At 40.6% G+C, this 23,396-nt stretch overlaps 3 protein-coding genes across 5 annotated transcripts; 2 read left to right on the top strand and 1 right to left on the bottom strand.

Annotated features, from left to right (window-relative positions):
* Positions 1-5,607: 5,607 nt before the first annotated feature.
* Positions 5,608-13,610, top strand: vtd (RAD21 cohesin complex component verthandi). 3 transcript variants are annotated; one of them, XM_022795159.2, is made up of 3 exons: positions 5,608-6,562; positions 8,488-8,671; positions 8,998-13,610. In XM_022795159.2, the coding sequence occupies exons 2-3, from the start codon at positions 8,488-8,490 to the stop codon at positions 11,304-11,306; spliced, it is 2,493 nt and encodes an 830-aa protein (XP_022650894.1). In that variant the 5' UTR covers positions 5,608-6,562; the 3' UTR covers positions 11,307-13,610. The 3 variants fall into 3 exon arrangements, with proteins under 3 accessions (XP_022650894.1, XP_022650903.1, XP_086834177.1); XM_022795168.2 differs by lacking the exon at positions 5,608-6,562 and adding an exon at positions 6,636-7,554; XM_086978051.1 differs by lacking the exon at positions 5,608-6,562 and adding an exon at positions 6,636-7,581.
* Positions 13,611-14,738: 1,128 nt separating this feature from the next.
* CCT5 (chaperonin containing TCP1 subunit 5) lies at positions 14,739-17,608 on the bottom strand. The gene is made up of 3 exons (XM_022795181.2): positions 17,282-17,608; positions 16,454-16,606; positions 14,739-16,264 (listed from the first exon to the last, which is right to left on the bottom strand). The coding sequence occupies exons 1-3, from the start codon at positions 17,384-17,386 to the stop codon at positions 14,900-14,902; spliced, it is 1,623 nt and encodes a 540-aa protein (XP_022650916.1). The 5' UTR covers positions 17,387-17,608; the 3' UTR covers positions 14,739-14,899.
* A 249-nt stretch (positions 17,609-17,857) lies between these two features.
* Smu1 (Smu1 spliceosomal factor) lies at positions 17,858-22,347 on the top strand. Its single transcript, XM_022795195.2, has 9 exons — positions 17,858-18,012; positions 18,379-18,445; positions 18,684-18,827; positions 19,074-19,239; positions 19,366-19,596; positions 19,875-20,090; positions 20,266-20,597; positions 20,980-21,081; positions 21,393-22,347. The coding sequence occupies exons 1-9, from the start codon at positions 17,987-17,989 to the stop codon at positions 21,642-21,644; spliced, it is 1,536 nt and encodes a 511-aa protein (XP_022650930.1). The 5' UTR covers positions 17,858-17,986; the 3' UTR covers positions 21,645-22,347.
* Positions 22,348-23,396: the final 1,049 nt, after the last annotated feature.

Genomic DNA, 23,396 nt, shown 5'->3' with positions numbered 1-23,396 from the left:
CGAGTCGTTGTTATTTTTATCTATAATTTATTTTGCTTTTTCTGTTCATCAAATGACATCTAATGACGGAAATCTTCAACGTCGATAATCAAGCCAATTAGCTGGAATAAAAGGTCAATGGCGGACAAAAAGAAGCTGGGGAAAAATTCAAGAATCAGCTCGCTGCAGATGCCACAGTCCTTTCTATAAGAAATATAAATAGAGGAAGCTCGAGTTTTCAACAATGAGTTGAGTCAATTCACACAACTTCGCTCGTTAAACCCTTCCGCTCAAAGTGTCACATAGCATTAATTTTTTGGTTTTGTTTTGGTTTGATCGACTTTTTACGAGGAAAAAATCCTGGAAGAGAGTGTTGAAGGACTGGTATAATTCGAATTCTAGTCGTGTCAGGTTCCGGAAAGAAAATGTTGAAAGGCAACGTGGCCACGGAGACACTCGCCTCAGCAAAAGAATGATGAGCAAGGTGTGCTTTCAAAGATGCAGATAGTTATAAAAAAGAAAATTGGATCGCCGTATTAGCCACTGTCGAGGCCTTTTGGATGAGATCTGCGAATCTCGCTTAACGGAAACGTCTAAGACAGCTGTTGTAAAATATTTTTTGAACAAATTTTGTTCAAAAAATGTTTAAAATAATAATAAATAGGTATTTGCGATAATGGCAGAATCATGTTGAACCATTATATAAGAGATACCGTTGCAGCTCGCCTTTCAAAGCATTTAGCTCTATCGTTAAAAAAGATGTACGAAAATATATTCACTAGGTAGTTCTATTGCTCACCAGGAAACTATTTACTATAATAGCAGCAACGTGTCGGCATTTATATTAAGTTTATAATTAAGTTTGTTGATAAGTAACCAATCTCATTGAATTTAACTACAAAGCAAAAGAATATAAATTGGGTTTCAGCGCTGTGTAAACCCACAAGCGTGATAGGTTGGGCTAGACTGAAGTGACAACAAGACGCTTCCAAAGCTAAATGTGACAGTCGCCACAATGCACGCTGGCGCATTACATGTCAATAACTGAATTTAAATAATAAATGAGTTGTTACTTCAATTAGTTATACAATAGTCACACAGTGCCATGACAGTCAAGCGTGTAAGCAATGTAAATTATATGCCCTTATGGAATTTCTACATTTAACGACTTTAGTACAATATAAGGCACATAAGTACAGGACAAAGTTTTAACTTGTTTATTGTTTTTACAAATGACAGACTTCGACATCTTAGTTAGCGTGTTCTTTTACTTTCTGTCGGCGCTGTTCTGTCTCTGCTGAGACCATCATCGGAGCCAATGTAGGCGGGAATCACGAAGGCTGGCCAAGTGTATAGCATAAGATCATCTTTGAGTGTAAAGCTTTAACGGATATGCACTCAATTCCTATATTCTTATTGAGTATTAGCAACAAAGCCATAGATACCGTTATCGTAATCTGCTTCCATCTCTTCAATAATCAAACGTCTGTTCTGTTCGCACCATTCAATTAGCGGACGGATTCACCCAGATACGAAAGGTTTCTTCAGTTTTGCTCCAGCGTCAATGTCATAGTTACTCTGCTGTACGGGTATGTCATAAATCTCGTTCACTGTAACAGAATGAAACAGTCTTTACTAAACTGAACTATCTAAACAGGAGTAAGATAACATTTTACAGGTATCTATTAATTAGGAAGACTATTCTAATCAGATCGACCAGCTGTCCTATTTTAGCACCTGCAAAGTCATTATGATGAAGGAGAAAATCTGCGTGAAATAAAAGCATGTTTCTTAGTTACGTTTCATTTTTCATAGTTTTTTAAAGTCGAAAATCGAAGCGGATCGTACGACAGGAATCTGACATGCCTCTCTCTAAGCTGCTTTGTTGACTGTGAAGTGTCTGTCGAGATAAATCACTTTGCTTTTTACCTTACGATCTCTATTCGTGGGACATGTGAAACCTAAACGTTGAAACACAGCTGGTATAGTTGCAATGTATTCTGCCAATTATTACAATTTGTGACTGAACTCTGATTTCGGCTGTGCGGGTCGGAGTCGCTAAATGTTGAAGTCACAGAGACTGTCAGCTCATACATGGTTTACTAACAAAAGTGCATATATATTATGTACTGGAGCTGCTCTCGAGCGAAAACTGGCGATGTAACTTATAACAATCATAGATTTTTGCATTTTTGCTCATGTAACTATTAATTTAAATGGACTAGGTGACTTAAACGGCTATACCATTAGCTAAAAAAAAGCCAAAAAAAAGCTGAAGCTAACTTGTGTGGTTAGATCACTTTTAATCTAAATAAAGCCGTCTAATTGGTGCGTCTGTGAATGTGTATAATACACGATCTAATACTCCGTTTTGCCAGAAAATACTTAGCTAATTAGATATACTCAGCATATTGGTGAGTGTAAATGGTAAGCTATAATACAGAAAAATGTCAAGCTGACATTTTTTTATTGTACAAAACAACATTTCATATTTCGTGCCGGTACGTTCATTGTGAGCACAAAACATCAGGTGGTGACGGCACTATAAAGCATCCTTTCTTCCTTGTTTTGCTCGTACTTTTTGAAATTTGTTTATGTAATTTTGCCCGCATTAATATAGGAACTATCAGCAAATCGGAACTGGGAATTGTGGGGCAGATTTACTCCGCACGCTGTAAACAGGATTCGTAACATACGCTTTTTCCGTCTACAATGCTTATTGTTAATGGGCCTTTATGGAACTTTTAGCACTACTTACGGCATGAAGCTATTTTCTGTTGGTGCTTTTTTGTAACTTGTTTGTTAGTGCCGTCAACTTGATTTCTTTCATACTTACATGACTCATACGTTTCGAAGGCGAGAATAATTCACTCTCTTGTGTGTATAATGCTCGCGTTTTAGGAAAATGTTTTCCGTTGGTGTTAAGTGTATTCTGTATCACTTACGGGAATAAAGAAGTATTATGAAAAATAGAAAATTCATTCCAAGGATTATAGAGCGAAGTCCAGTACTCTTTCGACTCTTTTCTTGAGAAAAAAAAATTGAAAAATTGCATCTTAGAGGCAAAATCATATGGCGTTCGTTGATACGGAAGTAAAGACACGGAACGTTATGACGCGATAGTGGTGATTTCTCTAAACAGGAAAAAAATTGGGTAACCTACATAAGGTCCTACAGGATGATCTTTTCACCCGATTTTCGGCTTCGGATGCCTCACAAGTTTCTGGTCTTAAGTCTTGTTATCAGCATTATTACGTCACATGTAAGGTATAAGCTTTTAGCTTCGCAGATACGCAATCTCTAAGTGGGTCCCCTCAGCATTCTTGGCACGTTTTTCCCCTATTTTTCGGAACAGCATCAAGGACTCGCCTCCATTAGGAGTATAACCGAAGTGGGTCTTGCTGGACTCATCTGGGATTTTTCTAATACATCCATGAATCAGCATGGCAACCATACAAGCAGCTATTGACCTCAACGATAATAATACCTTATAACTCACATGTTATGGTTATCATGAAATGTACTCAAAAGATGCATATAAGCCACTCAGACCACGTTACCCTATTGTTAGCATGCCGGGAACTTTTTTCTTTTATTGAACGTGCCGTTTGGAATCCGGACAGGCCAAAAAAGAATGTCCTATCCATGTCATAGCAACACGTAAATGTATACCTTCAGGTACTTTACAGCAAGCTTTCGGAATGTTGCCTTTTTAACCAGTAATTTTTTTAACTCTTTATCGACAGACGAATATCTTTGTTTTTCGTATCCCGATTTTCATATAGGCCTACTACCATTTGACTCATATTATAAAACAAACTGGGTGTTATCTGCTATCTTGTGCAACTTTAATCAGCGGTCCTTAGGTATCGAAACCTAAAGTACAGTATTTTGAAAATACTGATAATAATAATAAATATAATTGAAATAAAATGAAACTTCAAGTAAATAATAAACTCAATTAATAAATTAAGTTTATGATTTATATATATATATATATATATATATATATATATATATATATATATATATAAATTCGAAACAACGTCGCTCTTGAATAATTATACTGTGTATACTGTACTAATGCTTGTATTTTCAGTATACTGATTGCAAATAAAACGCGATCGAAGTGCCTAAACCTAATTATCGCATTGTATCATAAAAAAAAGTAACCATAAATGTTAAAAAAGAAAAAGACAAACAGTAGCCCTTTAGACCAAAAAGAAAAGGGGCTTAGGGTTAGAATCGTGCAGAACTAAGTTTTGGATTAACACGCTCAGTGCGCTCCGAGCCTTCACTATATAACATATTTACGTTATTGAAAATAAGACAGTAAGTTCAAATTGTAGATACATTATTTGTTACCTGAACACTCGGCTAGAGTAATACTGTACCATAGAAAATAGCGCGTCTGTGGCCAACATATGTAAAGTGCTTTTATAAAAAGTGTGGTCGGGTTTAAGAACTTCTTAATTGGCAGCACTTCATATACATATAGATATTAGAAGTAAATGTAATTCCATTTGTTCATTTAAAAGCAACAATATATAGCTTTCCAAAAAACATATTTTTCATAAATGCTATACAATTTGTATAAGTGAAGAAAGTTATATATATGAAAATGTATAAAAATGTTTATAAAATGATTTTATATATTAATTTTATATATAAAATACATTAATGATACATTTTTTGTCTTCTGTTTAATAAAAATTAAAAAAAAATCCACATAGTCCTGTCTTTGACCATGATTCCAATTGTACAACCGACGTTTTACCTATCCTACGAAATCTACGAAAATCTTTATTCATGACAATCCAGTTCGAATCGAGTAATACCTTAATATAGTACGAGAAATTATAAACTTCGCTAGAAAAACCTCCTAATAATAATGCTCTATCTGGCCTACACTGGTGGCGCTCTCGCACTGCCCATAGCGCTTCTGCACCCTCAGTAGACATAAAAGCACGCATCAGGCGCGCATTCCCCACAAAGGCTCTTCCTACACTCAAACGCACAGAGAACGAGGGCAGTGAGAGATAGCCGGCATTTTCCGATACCTCGGCTCTTCTCATCCAAAAAAACCTCCCCCTCGTTGCCTTCACCCTCATTCACCACCTCCTTTCAATTCCAACTCGCCACCCTTTCTCGTCGTAATTATTGACCTCTTGTTTGAACCGCATCGCAACAAGCGTTTATCTTAGTTGTCTGTTCGCGCGCGTCATTCGAAAAATAGCGGGCAAAGCTAGCACTCCCTCACAGCTACTTTATGTCATAAGAGCGGCCATATTGGTTTGATGGGTCGGGTCGGTTGTTCGCATTTCCCGCCGTCGCCGCCGCCGCCGCCGCCGCTGCTGCTGCTGCTGCTGCTGCCGCCGCTGCCGCCGCCGCCGCCGCCGCTGCTGCTGCTGTCGCCGTTGCTGCTGCTGCTACTGTCGCCGTCCTAGCCGTCAGCAATACAACAACAGTGACGCCCGCTCGTCCGCCTGACTACCCGTTGGCCCGCCACTGGAGCAGCTGCGGCTCCTGTTCGGCGCTCCGCCAGTGCAAATGAACTATCTCTACTAGGGGGTGCTGTTACCCTTCTCCTCGACCGCCATCAGCAGCAGCAGCAGCAGTAGGCCGCCATTACGGCCGCTGCCGCCGCTGTTGTTATCGTCGTTGTTTTGCAGGCGGGTTGCAGTTTCCTCGTTATTAGCTGCTGCCTGGTGTGCAGCGCTGCTAAGATCTGGCTGACTGACTCGCCACTGCTTTCATTCATCGCTGTCGTCTGTAGTCGTACACATCGGCAAACACTCTCGCACACCTTCTCTTTCTCTCGCTCTTTCGCCAGGAGGAAAACTCAGCGGACATCAGAGACACACAAATTACTCAAGAGTAACCGTATGTGAGGTGTGTACTGTGCTGCTACTGTGACCGCGGCTGTTACGGCCGTATCAGTGCGGCCAGTGCAGCTGCTACTGGCCTATGACTGTTACCAATCAGATCATTGTCTATCGCCTGCCAGTCTAACCGCCTGTCTGGCGGTTTGCGAATGTGTGTCCCTATACGATAAACAGAGTATAGTCTTCTTGCGACAAAGGAGTTATAGTAGCAGTGCTGCCGAACTAACTGGTGCCGCTAATGGCTGAATAAAGCGAGCAAACTGCAGGAATCTGCCTGCCTGTGCCAATGTATGTGTATATCAGTGCCCTGTGCAGGAAGTGTAATTAATCCAAGTGGTGTCGATAGGCGCTCTTGTTCATGATAGTGCTGCTGGTAGCTTGGAATTGATCGTGTCCGCTAGTGGCCAGCGCTTGACTGCGTCAGCGTTTGTGAACACGATGCCCCTTGCAGGAGGAGGATGAGTCGTCGACGGCGTTAATTCGCCTAGATTCAACGGTCGTCAGACGAAGGGCTACTTCCCCCTCCTTATTGCATACACGCTTAGAGTACAAATACGTGAAAAGGGACAACAAGCATTTGGCGCTGACTGGAACTTGCCCCCGCGGCCACTCCGGTGGTCTCCTACCTACTTTCGGTGGTGCCACCTGGAGATTAGAATTTCCCGTTGACGAGAACGTCGTGATCTAACGACGGAAAGGTAAGCATTGTAAACAGAGATAGATCCTATGTGACATCAGTGAATCGGTGAGACAAATAGATCGTGAGTCCATCATCCTCAGTATGTACACAGACCCCTTAGTGAACAGCAAATCTGTCTTACATTCAAAAGCTGGCGCTCGTTTTGGAACGTTATAGGTTCCCGGCTTTCTATAAAACCTACCTTTCTATCACATCTTACCTATACCACCACACTCTACTAGGAAAATATCAGTGCAGTCCACTAATGGAATAAGCCCCGTGCAAACCAATTCAAAGAGAATGGAATGATTTATGGACCAACCCGCCAATCAGTCGACGACCAGCTTTATCAAGACCGCCTGCTAAGGGCCCTACCAGATCACATACATCACATACACGTTGGTTTATAAGCGCCAAGGGTTTTGACGTTCTAGTTTAAGTTCCCAGCTAGTTATAATGAGAATTTGTGTAGGATTTGCAAAGAGCGCCAACCAACGGTCAACGCTCGAATTCCTTGCCCTGTGTTGTCCTTCCCGGCCCTGTGTTTAGTTCTATGTATCTGGGTCGGTAGTGATGGCGACTGTATTCGCCTGCTGCTGACCTCAGCGGCGAAATTTTGGTGGCCAGGGATCGCTTTTGGTTCGTTGCGTGCCGCTCCCCAACAGTTAGTCCACGATACAAAGAATATGTATAGCCGTATCTGTGCAACGTTTGACATAGGGCACAGGTGCTACGAAAAGCGACGGAAAAAAGCGGGAAACCATCAAAAATAAGAACCTGTAGTTGTCCTCCCCTGCTTTATATGTTTATTGCCTGATAATAAGTGTGTTGTTATTGGCTGATATGACTCCTATGAGCGCACTGTTTTGAAAGGAGCTCATCGTTTGTAAACAATAAGAGGCGAGAAGGCCACCAGGTCTGTGCGACAAGTGGGCTGGCCTGCTCGGTTTTGTTCGATTTCAAGAATCACTATTAGTAAAGCGCAGCTTCGTGTATTAGTCGCACAAAAAAGTAATTATTGATTATAAATGTTGAAATGTATGTGTAAGCTTAACGATCTAGATCAAAATATTGATACAAGATGTGCATATACATGTGATAGTCCTAGGTTGGCAAGAATATGTTCGTGTATTGAATTAATGTCAGAAAAATTTATTTTTATGATTTTTGCCGCTATCTCGGTGCCGATTCTCTTGACAGAGTTGACTGCCATTAATACTTGTTATTTGTGTGCGAACATCCACTTTCTCTTTGTGTTAACTAATTTGACCACGCAAAAATGTTAGGACACAATTAAATCTTCATTAAATGCCTTTTCGTAGACTTGGTCGACACGAATGTGAGCGAAAACAGTTGGAAATTGGCAGTGTTTCGTAGATGATGACTCCATATGAAGTATGCCGAATATAAAATACGCCAATGATATAGAAAGGGAACTGTATCAAAAGAGAATAATATTTCTCGACGTTTAAATAGTTTTTAAAACGGATTCAGTTAATAGTTAAATAATAAAATAGTTTATAATTAAGTAATAAAATTACACTTTGGAGGTATTTATGCAGTTCCCTAAAAAATCAAACGAATCGAAAAACTTAATTGTTTTGTAATAGAATGAACTGACGTGCTAAAAAAGAGCAACCATCTCTAGAAGATGTTCGACTTAGAAATTTGTCAGTACCAATAGGATCAAGTATTATGTCAGTTAAAGATGATCTTATGTATAACTTCCAACGGTGCCCTGATGAAGATATGTTAGGTACCAAGAAATTACTAGAGAAAATAAATATTCGTAGATATAGGAATTGAAGTATACTTCTATGTTCTGGATTTAATAGATGACTAATTAGTTTTCACCCACACCGAAACGCAATTAACAAGTAGGTCCTTACATATGTTTGGCATTGTGTTTAATGTTGGACTAACAACACAAGCTGTTCTTTGCAGATGTTTTACGCGCACTTTGTGTTAGCGAAAAAGGGTCCGCTAGCCCGCATTTGGCTAGCGGCCCATTGGGATAAGAAACTGACGAAGGCGCATGTTTTCGAGACAAACATTGAATCATCTGTAGAGGGAATCCTCCAGCCGAAGGTCAAGATGGCTTTGAGAACATCCGGCCATCTTCTGCTTGGTATATATTAATATAAATAATCATATTACTGCAGGTTTACGTATAATAATGAACTCTGAAAAAATTAAAAAAGATTTATCAAGCAAGTAATTCATTTAATTTGTTGAACTATTACAATATTATTACGATACTCAAAAATACCTAGACCCTAAGCTATGTATAAACATGGTAACACTGTATTTTTGGAGCTCAGGTTAACACACTTTATTTGACTGGATCGATAATTAATACAAATATTTCTTGACATCCAACATTTGTTTATATACTCCTAACCCGAAATATTTGTACGTTATAACTATGTTGTGTGCTACGTTTTCTGTCCACAGGAATTGTACGCATCTACTCCCGAAAAGCCAAGTACCTTTTGGCAGATTGTAATGAAGCGTTCATTAAAATCAAAATGGCGTTCCGGCCAGGAGTGGTCGACTTGCCTGAGGAGAACCGGGAGGCAGCAGTACAATCTATTACTCTACCCGAAGTGTTCCACGATTTCGACATTGGAATGCCGGACTTGCCAGCCATTGACATGGAGGCTGCAATTACGCTAAATCAATCGCGTGCCGAAGATATCACCCTTAAAGAGGACTACGGAATGGGCTTGATGAACGACGAGGAGCAGTTATATGCCGACATGTCATTTGACGCTGACGCTGATATTGGACGCGACGCAACGCAACTAGATTTCGACTCACAGTCGGTAAACCTAACAGCGACCGAGATGAGTAGTCATGTGAACAAAGAGAACGCGCCTAGTCTTGTAGGCGCGTCCCAGTTAGCCGTTGGCGGACCGGGCGGTCAAAGTTCTCTAGATGCACCACTCAATGACGACGGCTTTGGGGGTAATCTTGACTCTGCGGGTCTCGAACTTGAAAATGAAAACGAACCCCGCAGTGATTTATACCCACCTGCGCCTGGCGGTACCGAACAGGAAGAGACGGACGCAAGTAAACTCGAGCCTGCCGGCTTGTTCGATGACACCCCAATAACTCGCCGATCTGCAGCGGCCGAGGCCGAGAATGCGCCAATGAGCGATTCTGAAAGTGACTACGATATTGGTCCGGGTGGCAGTATGGGCGTACCGTCACCACCTTCGTCAGCCGACGGTGAAGTTGATGATTTAGATGACATTAATGTACAGCCGCCGAGTTTACATGACGGCTCGTCACAACATGGTCAGCAACAACAGCAGAGCATAAGCAACAACGACGCAATGACACCAACAATGGGCCATCATGGGATAAACGCCAGTCACATAAGTGGCGGAGTCAACCAAATCGAGCAAAACCAGATAGGCGCTGAACTAGGGATGCAAGCAACGATTACAGCAGCACCCGTGCCGCGAGAAGAACCCGAAACATTTACGTTAGCCCCTCTCGATGCAAGTACGGTAGAACAGCACGCGGGGCCTGCCGTCCGTCGGATCCCTAATCGTAAACGTAAGCTGATTATCGACGAAGTAAAAAACATCTCCGGCGAGGAAATGAAGTCACAGCTGTCAGACACGTCCGATATCGTCACGACCCTCGATTTAGCGCCGCCCACTAAACGCCTGATGCACTGGAAAGAGACGGGCGGGGTTGAAAAGCTACTATCATTGCCGGCTGTCGAAAACCGCCACTCGAAGTATCTCCAGAAGCTGTATCAGGTACACTTGGTGACGCGGTCAGTTGAGTCGGACGAAAGCCTCGTGGCGCCACCTGCTCCTGAAGAGGCTAGCGAGGAAAGTGACCCGGTACGCGAGCGTGCTGAAAGCCGCTTGGACGACACCACAGTAGCATCGTCTCAGGTAAGCAGCAACATTGCGCCTCCTGAGACGCCGGCGGCCAAGCGTTCACGTATGGAAGACGTCCCGCCGACACCAGGTCGAGACTTCATGGGCGACATGGGCGGGTACCAGCACGCGCCGGCCACCGACTATTGTAATGCGCCATATACGCCGTTTACACCTGCTCCTGCGACACCTGCTCATAATCAAGGCGACTTTAATAACACGTTCCCGACGCCAGGTATTGGCAACGAAGAGATCTCGGCTAACTTCGATTCGCTTCAATCAGCGCAACAGCAAAGCGGCAGTACAGGCGCATCTGCGAACGGGCCGGGTAGTATGGCACCTCCGCAGACGCCAATGCATCCGCCAACCACACCGATGCATCCGCCTGCCACCCCTATGCACGGCGACCTGGACCACGAGGACGGGCCCCTGGACCTGCCTCAGCATCACCACGATGACTCCGACGAGGAAGATGCCGCTCAGGATCGACGAGGTCAGGGGCCCGCACCAGAGGCGCAGGCAGCCGACATGGGTATTGGGGCGGAAGAGGCGGAGGGCGAGTTACCTCACGTCGACGAACAGGCTGACGACGAAACATTTGAGGAATTCGAAGAGCGTATCCAGAACAAAAGAACGGTGCAGCTGTTGCGTCACGTCAAACCAGCGTTAGACGCCGGACGGCCAGTTCGCTTTGCGGACCTTATAAAACAGAATAACAACCGCAAGCAAGTGGCGCAGAAGTTCTACACGTTCCTAGTGTTGAAGAAGCAACAGGCTGTCGAATTGACACAACAACAGGCCTACGACGAATTGTACATTTCTGTTGGACCGAAGTATCAGCAAGCGTTTGCCGTTAACGAGTAAAAACAAGCAGAAAGGGAAAGGGTACATAAGCCGATAAGATGGAGTAAACAAAGATGAGTTGGGAAAAAATAGAAGTTCATAGGAGTTCCAGTTGGCGAGTAAACGCAAATGAAATAACGGAACGAAAAACACTAGGTAGATGAAAACGAAGGGGAGTCCGTGCGAGACTGAGCGAGAAGAAGAAATAGTAGAAAAGAGCCATGCATCGTTGCCGTTGCATTGTGTCAGTGTGCTCTGTGTTGTATACTTAACTTGTATAGTGGGTCGATACCCAGCCAAAAGTCGCCGTGATGCTTTTGCCTGTGTCTTATATATATATATATATATATATATATATATATATATATATATATATATATATATATGTGAGAGAGAGAGAGAGAGCGAAATCTATATATTGCGCTGAAACAGCATGCATTAGACAGTAGTAAGAGAGAGAGAAAGTGCATTGAGATACCAAGAGGATAAACGAAAAGAATATATCAGTGTATCTGTGTACATGTGTATGTGCGAGATGTCTGTTCACGGTGATTCCGCGCGTATTCAGAAACATTTTTCAAATTGCGGAACAGTGTTTGCATGTTTTAATTATAACTATCACTTCCGCTCTCTGAGGTCGTCGTTGCCGCGTTCTGAAAATAGCCGTGTATGTGTGTATATGCAAGATGTCAATGTAGCCCTAAAAACAAATGAAGACCAATTCTGTGCGTTGAGAGGTACTAACATGGCAATTAGACATTTTACAGCAATGGATGCCGCTCAGACAATGAGACTACTGTAGCTGCTATCGCTTTGAATGCTATTGCGGTGACGACAACGACGACGACGGCGATGGTGATAACCAAATCAGTTCCAAACTGAAAATAGTTGATTATAGTAAATCTGATAATATACTTGAAAATGAACGTCACTGCTTATAAGTGCATACTATATGACAAAAATGAAGAGATTCTATCAAAATTCTTATCGTGATCATAATGAACTGTTTCGAGCTGCTGACTCGCACGCGTGCACGAAAAAGACGGAAAGCGAGAAGCGGAGAGCAAGACTTCCAGAGATCGAGCGCGGGCAGCACCATGGCAGCTTTGCTGCTTTTGTTACCCGTTGCTCAACCGTAGCCAGAAGGCTGGACGGACAAATCCGCGATTGGCACAAGCTGTTCCTACATAAGACTTCTATGTAGCTAGTGCTATGTAGCTGATCAAATCGGCACGATTTATTTCTTCCTCAACTACCGCTACTCGCGATCGTGCGACAGCTTGTATCGTATATGTAGCATTATTATTATGTTAAAATAACTAATATTACGTCATATTTCATTATTGTTTTTCTCTCGCATAGGGCGCGTGCGCTACCTCGTAATCTGTATTTCATGGAGACATTACTATTATTCAAGTAAAGTATAGAATGTAATTCATCAAAATAAACCAGCAACAGCAGCAACAAAGAACGCAATCGCACGTCGAGTAAAACCGAGGTGGAAAGCAGCATAGAGAATTTAACAGGGAGAAATAAGTACATCTTTAGACACATATATATATATATATACACAAAGCTGTAAAGGCTCTAAGTAAGACAGAATTATTGGGACTTTGTCAACGAACAGCGTAGGAAAAGGACTCTGTGAAACACGGCGAGCACCTGCGCAGCTTGTCAATAACGTTGTCCCATGGGTGTTATTGTACAGACATTGCATATATTATAAAATTATTATTATTATTATTGAAACAGAAATAGTATATATGGCCGGCTCTGGCTTAGCTGACTGTGAAAGCGACAGGTGGTATTTGGTGAAGAAGATCGGTTAAAAAATATCATAACTATTTTGTGAGACAAAGTAACAAAATAAAAGAAAAATTGTGGCCTGGTAACAAAAAGAACATTGGCAAGAACATTGTTAACCTCTTTGACCTGAAAGAGTTTAAACAGGCAACATCTCTGTCCACCAGAAAGCAAAATTATCAACAACTTGTGGAATTTTCAGTGGTATTTTTTTTTCGTTTTTCCTGATGTTTTTTGGCTTTTCATAACAAAATAATGGAAATAGCAGTCGACTATAGTAGCAACAGGTGGTGGAGGCGTTTATAGAGATAAGGGAGATATATATTCTAGAAGGCTAGAAGATGGAGACAAACAAACCAACACAATCAAATCTCCCATCCTGTCCTGCCCTTACTAATTAACATACGACAAAGATAACGATATCAACAAGAATACCATGAAAAATTCGAGCTCACTACAACAGAGGAAAAAAGTGGCAATTATGTTTAAAATAAATCCGATCTATTAGCCCAGCTGAAAGAACGTTGTGTCCTTACTCTGATGATGCTGTTGAACATAGAAAACAAGAGAGTTCAACCAAAAATGCGCAGTAAATGATTAATTATCTTTAAGCTGATTCGGCCATTTAATGAATTGCCATATGCACTTGGTTGTTAGTTGTAGTTTTAATTATAAGCGTTTTGGCACCATCATCATTTATTAAAAATGAATTCGAATCTTGACCTTTTATGCTAGTTATACTGCTTTCGAATCATAAGGTTAATAATGTGGCGACTACTCTAGGGAAATACAATAGCATAGTGATAGACATGTAGCCATTCACTGCGAATTAAGGAGCGCCCCTCTAAATCCATAGGTCTCCGAATGGCAGTGAAGATCCTCAACAGACTCTACCAGTTTCGATTTATAACGCAGATTAATAGATTAGTGCCAGAGTTAACATATATCGAATTTAGCTAATTTGGATTAATGTTTATATAGAACCTATGATTCAAACTAAAATGCTTCCTGCATCGAATTATTGTATCCGGTACTATCCTATAGCAAAGCTCAGGAAAACCTTTTCGATGTGAGTCAGCTTGCAAAGGAACGATTCACGCAATCAATTGTTAAATTGAGCTACTTTAGTTTGCCTAATTTCTGAAAAACCTTGTTATTTTGGATTATAATAGCCTACCTGACAATATAGGGACTGTACATAAGTAGGGTACCCCTGTCCTACCGGTTATCAGTGGACAGCGTAAAAATAAAATGGATACAAGCTCTTTAGAGGCGCAGGGAGCTCAAAAGTCAAATACGGAAAATGTCGTAATTAAGTCCTAACGAGAATCTGAACGAACCTTGGGGAGCACCCCATTGTATAATAACCTAACGGCCAACATTTTTCCACAAATATAAACATTATCATTCAAATATTTTACATAATAGAAAGTGCGTACTTAGATATGGAATACTTTAACATGAATAACATTGTAAAGCGCTGTAAGTTATGTTGATTTGCGAAAAGGCATTAGCAAGTAGAGTCGATCACATTAATGCCGATGACATGCGTATAAATTAATATAATTTTATGTTTAAATGGCCAGTAAAGAAATAAGAAATGGTAAAATCCCTACAAACGGCATTGCAGAATATAACACGCAAATGTAGTTAAATTAACCTTATTATAAAGGGTATTTATTTCCGTTGCCCATAAAAGACAATCTGGCAAAATAATATAATAGTTAGGAATGAAAGGCAATCCTTTGAGGTGCGTATGTCTTAAAAGGTTTTGCCTGCATTCTCATCAACGCTGATGAGGTCCTTAGAGCTCAGTCTAAGGGGTTGGCTGGCGAGTGAATATCATCAATTTTCAAAATCATGCGCACGAGCTGGGTTGCAAGCATAATCTGCTGCTTTTTCGATCCTAACGGTTCAAGGACATTTTGAACTTGCATATCATTAGTCCCAGTTTGGTTACAGTCAATTCCAAGGTAAGGCTTTTTTTCTTTGTTTTGACGACTCTTGACGCTTGTCAGCGTTTCGATGGGCGGTAGACCACTGTTTTCTGCTAGAGCCAGCGGAATCGCCTCAAGAGCATCAGCGAACGCACGGAATGGATATTGCTCAAGACTGCCCAAACAACGATCAGCTGCCTCGGCCACAGCAAGAGCACACGAAATCTCAGCAGCTCCACCTCCATACACGACACGTGAGTCACGCACCAAGTTGCGAATGACACAAATGGCGTCGTGAATTGACCGTTCGGCTTCATCTACAATCATCTTGTTGCCACCGCGGATGAAGATCGTGACAGCTTTTGAGTTGTGACACTCCTCAATAACAAGCATGCGGTCCTTTGTCGTCCCAAAGCTCAACTCCCGAACAATTCCCGCTCTACCAAGCTTGTCCGCGGTCAACTCGGAGAAGCGAGGAACAATTCGTCCACCGGTCGCAATAGCAATCAGCTCGATCTCGGGGCCACCAACCCAACGTACGGCTGGTAGCTTCTTTTGCAGGAGTAAATGGTTAGCCTCATCATCGAAACCCCACTGGCAAATAACGAGGTTAGCGCCGGTCGCCTTCACTTGTTCAACCATTTCGTCGAACTTCTCCGCTTCGTATTTGCGTAGGTTCTCGTAGTCCTCAACACTGGTAACGTCGAGCTTATGCTTTGTTTTGGGCTTGGGTGGCTCGAATGGGCAGGTCAGAATGGCAATCTTAACGTCCTTCAACTCCTTGGGCATTTGTGGATGTGACATATCTTTATCAACAATGACACCCTTCACTAGCATTGTATCTTCGAGCTTACCTCCTGATTTGCCCTCAATTTTGATTAATTCGAAATTCACATCTTTCCGTTCCGGGTCTGCAACCGCCATAACAGCATCGACCGCTATTTCAGCAAACTGACGGTGGCACTTGTTGACAATTTTCGACCCGAGCGTCGTCATTGCAACCTTCACGAGCTTTTCCCGGTCGCTGACAGGAAAAGACCCTGCAATTTTGTCGAGGTTATCAATCGCGCATTTGGCAGCCATGTCGAAGCCGTCAGCGATACGAATCGGGTGAATGCCCCTGTCCAATAGCTGCTCGGCCTGCTCGAGCAAAGCTCCCGCAAGCACGACAACACCTGTAGTGCCGTCGCCGATTTCGTCATCTTGAGATTGAGACAATTGCACTAAAAGACGGGCTACCTGTAAACGATACGAACGGTTAATGTACATTTACACAGCTAACTCTATGCATATCTTCAACCATCGACTTTTTTCTGCTTGCGCATAGATCATTGTTTGCACAACAACAATATGGCATAATAATCATCTTTGCGAAACTAAGCATAGTGATGTTCTTGCGGTATTCAAGTGTGCGCGTATTTTCTCTACCTGGTGCTCGACGTCCATTTTCTTGAGAATTGTAGCTCCATCATTTGTAATGGTCACATCACCATCAGCTGAAACCATGAGCTTGTCAAGTCCTTTGGGGCCTAAGGACGTTCGGATCGAGTTAGCCACAGCCTTTGCGGCTAATATATGCGACTGGAATTACACATGCACGAAACAGACGTTTGTCAACTCTTTTATTTATTACATCCCACACTAGCTGCACAACAGGAATTAACTAACCACCAGGCGAGTTTTCCGTTAAATTTCATAGAGTGCTTAACGTTAAGTTCGGGTTAGTTAATGCTTTCAATTTAATGGTAATTCCCCTTTTTGTGAGAGGTACCCGTTGGTACTTTGATTAATAAACCGTAACTGTTTTAAATTACGTCTTGTTCGTTGGAAGACTATTTATGAATTAGTTAAGCTACAAAGCTACAGGATGGTTGAAACGTTTATGTGCCTGGGCAATCATATAATAAATGTTATTAATAGCTTAACATATTTCTTGCCGATGAATTAAAATCATATTGTTGTTACTATTTTTTTTATATAACCGAAAAAACTTTTGTATTTTATTTGATTTCATTTTACACTTGCCGGCGTTATGATTTACCACCATATACGGTCATATCAATAATTAATGGGATTTCGCTACGCTTATTCCAGTGACTAGGCCCCTTGCACGTTACTTATTAAAACAAAGAACATTCGAGAACAGACTTTTACATGGTCTCACTGATCGCCTACTGTTTGCCAGCATTCGACTTGCAGACAGACTCATGAATGCGGCAAAAAAGTCGCACAATTAACACTTAATCATAACCCTACCTTAAGCGCTTCGATGCCTTGCAGCCGCTTTTTCTTGTCCTGGTCCTTGATAATGATGAACGGACGTCCGAACTCGTCGAACGAGAGCGTTCCAATCGACGACATGGTGACGTATTGAAGCAAATCGCGGCAGAGCAAAAGAAAATTGTTTTCAACAACTGCAAAAGAACAATCGTTGCTACCTGACCACGCGCAGCAGAAGAAACTCAGAATCAGGCCGCCTCTGGCTGTCGTGTTAGCAGCGTTAACGAGCTAGGGTAAAGAGTGCAGACTACACACATACTCCATATACAACGACATCGAATGATAGACACACCAACAAGCCCCAAACACACGATATCTAAGTACCTCTTCTACATAAACTACGCGGGCATCGCGAAGGCCTTTTGAAAGTTTTCCTCGTGTTAAGGAATGTGTCGTACCTTGAGCGATAAGGGAATCGTTTACTTAAATCCATCCGTGAAGAAAGCAGTAATGAAATAGATAAAAATGAGATACCATATAGAATGCAAAGACAGCCCTTAGTCAATCAAATGTTTTCACGTACTGCGTATATAAATTGAGAATGTTTTTATTATTAATAGAAGGAAACACAAACACAACTGGCCGACTGATGTACGACAATGGCCCGGTTTCGAAAATAGTTTGTCTCATTTAACGACACAGAACGATTCTCACAAACATAAAACATTTAAAGAAAAAACCATGGCGATTGAAATAGAGGCGGCGGAGTGAGTCTAATTACAAGATATCTTTGCTGCAATTTGCTTTGCGCATATAAATTAGCTTTCCAATAAATGTACATATGTGTTTATATCTCATAGGACGCGAATGTGACAGTTTGTGAAAAATATCGGCTATTTTGGTGACGTTTTATTTTAACAGTTCTTTTCAATGTCAGCGCTTCAATCATATATATTGGAAACTAAAATTTAAACTCGCGTACGGTCAATGATAATATGGCTGTAGTTCGGTTGATTTGGCTTTCAATTTTTTTATGCACGATTATTTAAAAGGTGCCGAGTGTTTATATTGGGGTTTCCATTGTGTAACGCGCGGACATATTCTAATATTAGTAATATACTGATGAATTTCAGCGTGATTCGTCTTATACAACAATACCTAAAGGAAAGCAATTTGCATAGAACGCTTCAAACACTGCAGGTAAATCATCACTGCATTTTTGTGTGCGTATAGATATTTCTATATATGGTTCATTCCAAGGAAATAATGTATAAACTTCCATATAAGATAATAGAACAATAATCATTGTCAATACTATATCTGAAAAAAGACCTTAGAAACTGAAATCTGTCAGCTTCGTGCTCCCAAGCATGTAAATACTGGTCTGAAACAAAAATTTCTGAGCGACGTTAACACCTTAACATTTTTCTGTGTCTAGGAAGAGACAACCATTTCGCTGAACACTGTGGATTCAATCGACTCGTTTGTGCAAGACATCCAACTTGGTCACTGGGATATCGTCTTAAAAGTTGTCCAGGGTCTCAAACTTCCCGACAGAAAACTCATTGATCTCTATGAACAGGTAAGAAATTTCATATGTGTACTTGTATTTTATTTGAGTGACAGAAACACCTTGTTTTAGGGAAAAAAATAAATAAAGAGTAAGCATTTTATTATCTCGTGTTGTCATTATAATCTCTTGTTCCAAAATGTTCGAATGAGAAATTAACTTCCAAATTCCAACTTGAGCAGATCAGTATTGAAGAGAGCACTTTTCGTAATTCTGTTTTCCTTCCATAGTTCTACAGTACAAATTCTTTTTTGTCAGGTTGTACTTGAGCTGATAGAGTTGCGGGAGCTTGGCGCAGCTCGATCATTGCTTCGACAAACCGATCCAATGCTGAAAATGAAAGCAGATGAGCCTGAACGGTACCTAGGCCTCGAGAGTTTGTTAAACAAGAGTTTCTTCGATCCACTGGAAGCCTATCCAGCAGGTACGCTTGTTTCTAGCACAGTAACTGCTAGTGATAGGAAATATTAAGGTATAGTTAAATGGATGCTTAAAACATACGTATGAGTACAACTAGGCGTAACCTTACTTTTGGAAATATCGCTTTCAGGCAGTTCGAAAGAAAAACGCCGAGCCGCCATTGCCGCAGCTCTGTCTGGCGAGGTCTCGGTTGTTCCTCCATCGCGTCTTCTCGCCCTACTAGGTCAGGCTCTGAAATGGCAGCAACACCAGGGCCTTTTGCCTCCAGGCAGCCAAATCGACCTGTTCCGCGGTAAAGCAGCTATTAAAGAACAAGAAGAAGAGAAGTATCCGACGATGCTTGCCAAAACCATCAAATTCGGTAAATAAGCTGCTGTTTTGTAACAATAAGATACAGAATAACAGCAAATTATGTATCGACTGAAGTGTTTCAATTGTTAATACGATTAAATAGAACGATTTGCTTACAAAAATATTCTCGTTTGACACGCTTCTAGTGAGCAGATCTAACGAGAGAACTTGTAGTAGCGCGAGTGTTCCAAAGAGTGTACGTACGTTATCTAGAAAAGTGCTTGACGTTTCTGAAGAAGTCTTGTCGAATTCATTACTAAACATCGACCGCGGCCCGTCTATTCTAAGGTAAAAATCATGCGGAATGTGCAGTATTTTCACCTGACGGACAGTATCTCGTGACTGGTTCTGTGGACGGCTTTATTGAAGTTTGGAACTTCGTTACCGGTAAGATCCGAAAAGATCTAAAGTACCAAGGCCAAGAAAATTTCATGATGATGGAAGAAGCGGTCCTGTGTATGGAATTCAGTAGGGACTCGGAAATGCTCGCAACTGGTGCACAAGGTAAAATCTAACCAGATATTTACTTTGGAATCATCACGATAATACTAATAAAATACTAGCTATATATTATGATACTTTAATTCTGGCTAAGTGAGCTAATCACCGGGTTGTTGAATGTATCATAAAGAATAGTACTAAGATTTTATATGCTATCGTGTTTTCAACTCGGTCATAGATGGCAAGATCAAGGTATGGAAGCTACAGAATGGCCAGTGTTTACGTCGGTTCGAAAAGGCGCATTCGAAAGGAGTAACTCGTGTCCGCTTCTCCAAGGATTCTTCGCAGATTCTTTCATGCTCATTCGACCAAACAATTCGTATCCATGGTCTAAAGTCGGGAAAATTACTAAAGGAGTTTCGGGGTCATAGCTCTTTTGTCAATGACGTAATATACACAGCAGACGGGCACCATTTGCTAAGTGGTAGCTCTGATGGAACAGTCAAAATGTGGAGTATCAAGACAACCGAGTGTCTGCACACATTCCAAGCGGCTCTCGGAGCAGCTCAAGTAAGATAAAACATCTGAATGTTTTGTGTTACGACCGGTACTATTTTTAAGCATTGCCTTGAAAGAAAAACAATGCTCAGTATAGAACTACTTACCTATAAGTTGCTGTGTCCTTGAATCATTTCTTTCGATATGAAAACTTTATTGAAAGGAAGCGCATGAACCCTAAAAAAAATAGTTCTGATGACTTACTATATGCTCTTAAGTTCCTTTGCCATTTGTGTGACTTATAGACAATACAACGTACCAGAAACTAGAATGTCTTTTATCATGTTGTCGTTTGGAAGCATCTAATTTCAGCATAACGTTTTGCATGATAGTACTGTATTCTTATATAAAAAAAACTATTTGTCTTACTTATATTGTCAATATTATTCTACAGGGAGCTGCGGTAAACTCGATTCATCTGTTACCCAAAAATCCAGAACATTTTGTGGTCTGCAACAGGTCGAATACAATGTCAATAATGAATACTCAAGGCCAGGTATCTTAGACAATGGATTACTTACATTTACACATAGTTTATACTCGCAAGTTTCCGTCATATACTCAATGAAAAGGAAATTAAAAATTTTTTAAGGCACTGCCATTAGAAGCGGATATGATAAGAATCATATAAAGTTAGAATTTTTCATTAGAACTATTTCACATTATTTTCACATTTCTTTGTAACATGAACATCATATGTATAAGTGATAGCATGAACTAAGCCTTTTAACTATCTTGAAAGATTTCTGTATTTTCAGAAAAAAATTACTATTATTTTTGTATGTGCGCTTACTATGTGATTTTTAGATTGTCCGCTCATTCTCTTCGGGCAAACGAGAGGGCGGTACATTGGTTTCATGCGTCCTGTCGCCAAGAGGCGAGTGGATTCACGTAGCCGGAGAGGATCACGTGTTATACTGCTTCAACGTCGTTGGAGGAACTCTAGATCGAACGTTGGCTGTAGCAGATGGCGATGTCGTTGGATTAGCTCACCACCCTCATCAGAACTTGTTGGCGTGTTATTCAGACGACGGCCTCCTTAAATTATGGAGGGCCTAGGCGTTTTATCTGGCCAGACCTTACCGTAGTCGTCATATAAAATGTGGATTCATTAATGTATTGATAGGAAAGAATTATTTGAATATTGTATCATATTGACTATTGTTATTGACTTAATATTCATGTGTTTTATTCTTAATTGTCTAACTGATCGAATGAAGTATGTTTGTGACGAGGAAGATCCACACATGTAGTTTACTTGTAAGAGTATATGAAAATAAGTGTATTTGCTAACTATTAATTCGGTTTTCTCTTGCTAGCGAAAAATACGGAAAAAGTAAACTTTTATTGCATGTAATATAACAGAATTCGTAGTTTGCCCAGTATATGAAAGTGGATCAAAATGTTTATCAGATGAAAACGTCAAGATCGACTCTCTAGCTAAATATATACATAAGTTCAGTTATAATCCAATTTTATTGAGCGATTCAACATATCTATAATTTTGAAGCGCACAAACGTTTGTGGCGCCTTTTGGTTTTGACTTCTTAGAATCGTACATACATTTGGTAGAGTTTTATCAGAAGATTCTCCTATGCGAAAAACGGGTCTAGAAAACAGAGTAACTAAAAGAGAAGTCTATTTAGAAATGTAACATACGTTTTGAGGAGTATTTGTTAATGAATATGGCTCGGGAAGAGTGCGAGATTGGAAAAATTGTAGCAAGAGTGATTAATAAAAACCTACGCATTTTTTTCTGTCACTTTGGTGTAATTGGTTGCTTCATTGATCCATACGATCTTTCAAATTCGACTGTAATTCAACAATTAACCGCAAATTAATTGTTTAACAACATATCGAATGCCTAATTTTAAATGTGATATCAGAATGACTCACGGCTTATGTTTTTGTTGATCTCAAGCGGTCCGTGAAAAAAATATCCAGAGCAAGTGCTCCTAAACACTTTTACAAATTTATAAATTTGTATAATAATCAGGAAAAAAAATATATATATATAAATATATTTGTAATGTACAGTAAATAAATAAAAAAGAAATTTGAAAAGTCATCTGAATGGGGTGTACTTTCTTTGTTTTCTAAGACAAAGGTGGTGTCGCATATTTTGAATAATTTTGCAGCCTTGTCCACCATTTCTTACCATTCTACCTGGTCGTGCGGAGATATTTCTGACAGGTTCTAGCGCTATGTTGCACTTTTTAGACAATATTCAATTTAATTTACAAAGTATTCGTCTTGATATATAAAATGACACATTCGGAGTGAAAGCGGTATGTAGGATGTCCCAAAATGTGGGAATATTTTAAGGAATTTAGGATATTACTTAAGGAATTACGGTGTTGTGTAATAACTACTTTTCCAATTGAAAGACTGAAGATGCGCTCTTGCTTATAATACTCATTTAAAGCCATTTAGTTAAAAGTATCGCACTCGCATGATGATGGTATCAATGAAATGCTGAAGTTTCAATTGTATAGGACACTAAGTCGACGTTCTTTCTAATACTCGTTGTCACACTAATAGATACCTGAAAACATTACTGCTTGTAGAATTATATCTGACTTAATTACAAAAACTTTGTAGTATTATTTTGGACAGATGGAGCTTCTTTTAGCACTCCGCTAGCTTCATTAGCGTTAGGGTAGTACCAAATAAAAAAGCAAAGTCTTAACGCTTTGGTATTCCTCACCTCTAGTCATCATAGGAAAATTCTAAGTAATTTTTAAGCGACGATTGAATTTTTGGAACCTAAAATCGTGATCATTTGGTTCGTTAATAGCGGTTATTTTTGAT

This window comes from Varroa destructor, unplaced genomic scaffold (genome assembly GCF_002443255.2).
Source record: "Varroa destructor unplaced genomic scaffold, Vdes_3.0 BEIS01000001.1, whole genome shotgun sequence".
Lineage (NCBI taxonomy): Eukaryota > Metazoa > Arthropoda > Arachnida > Mesostigmata > Varroidae > Varroa > Varroa destructor.
This window is presented reverse-complemented; position numbering and strand designations above follow the sequence as displayed.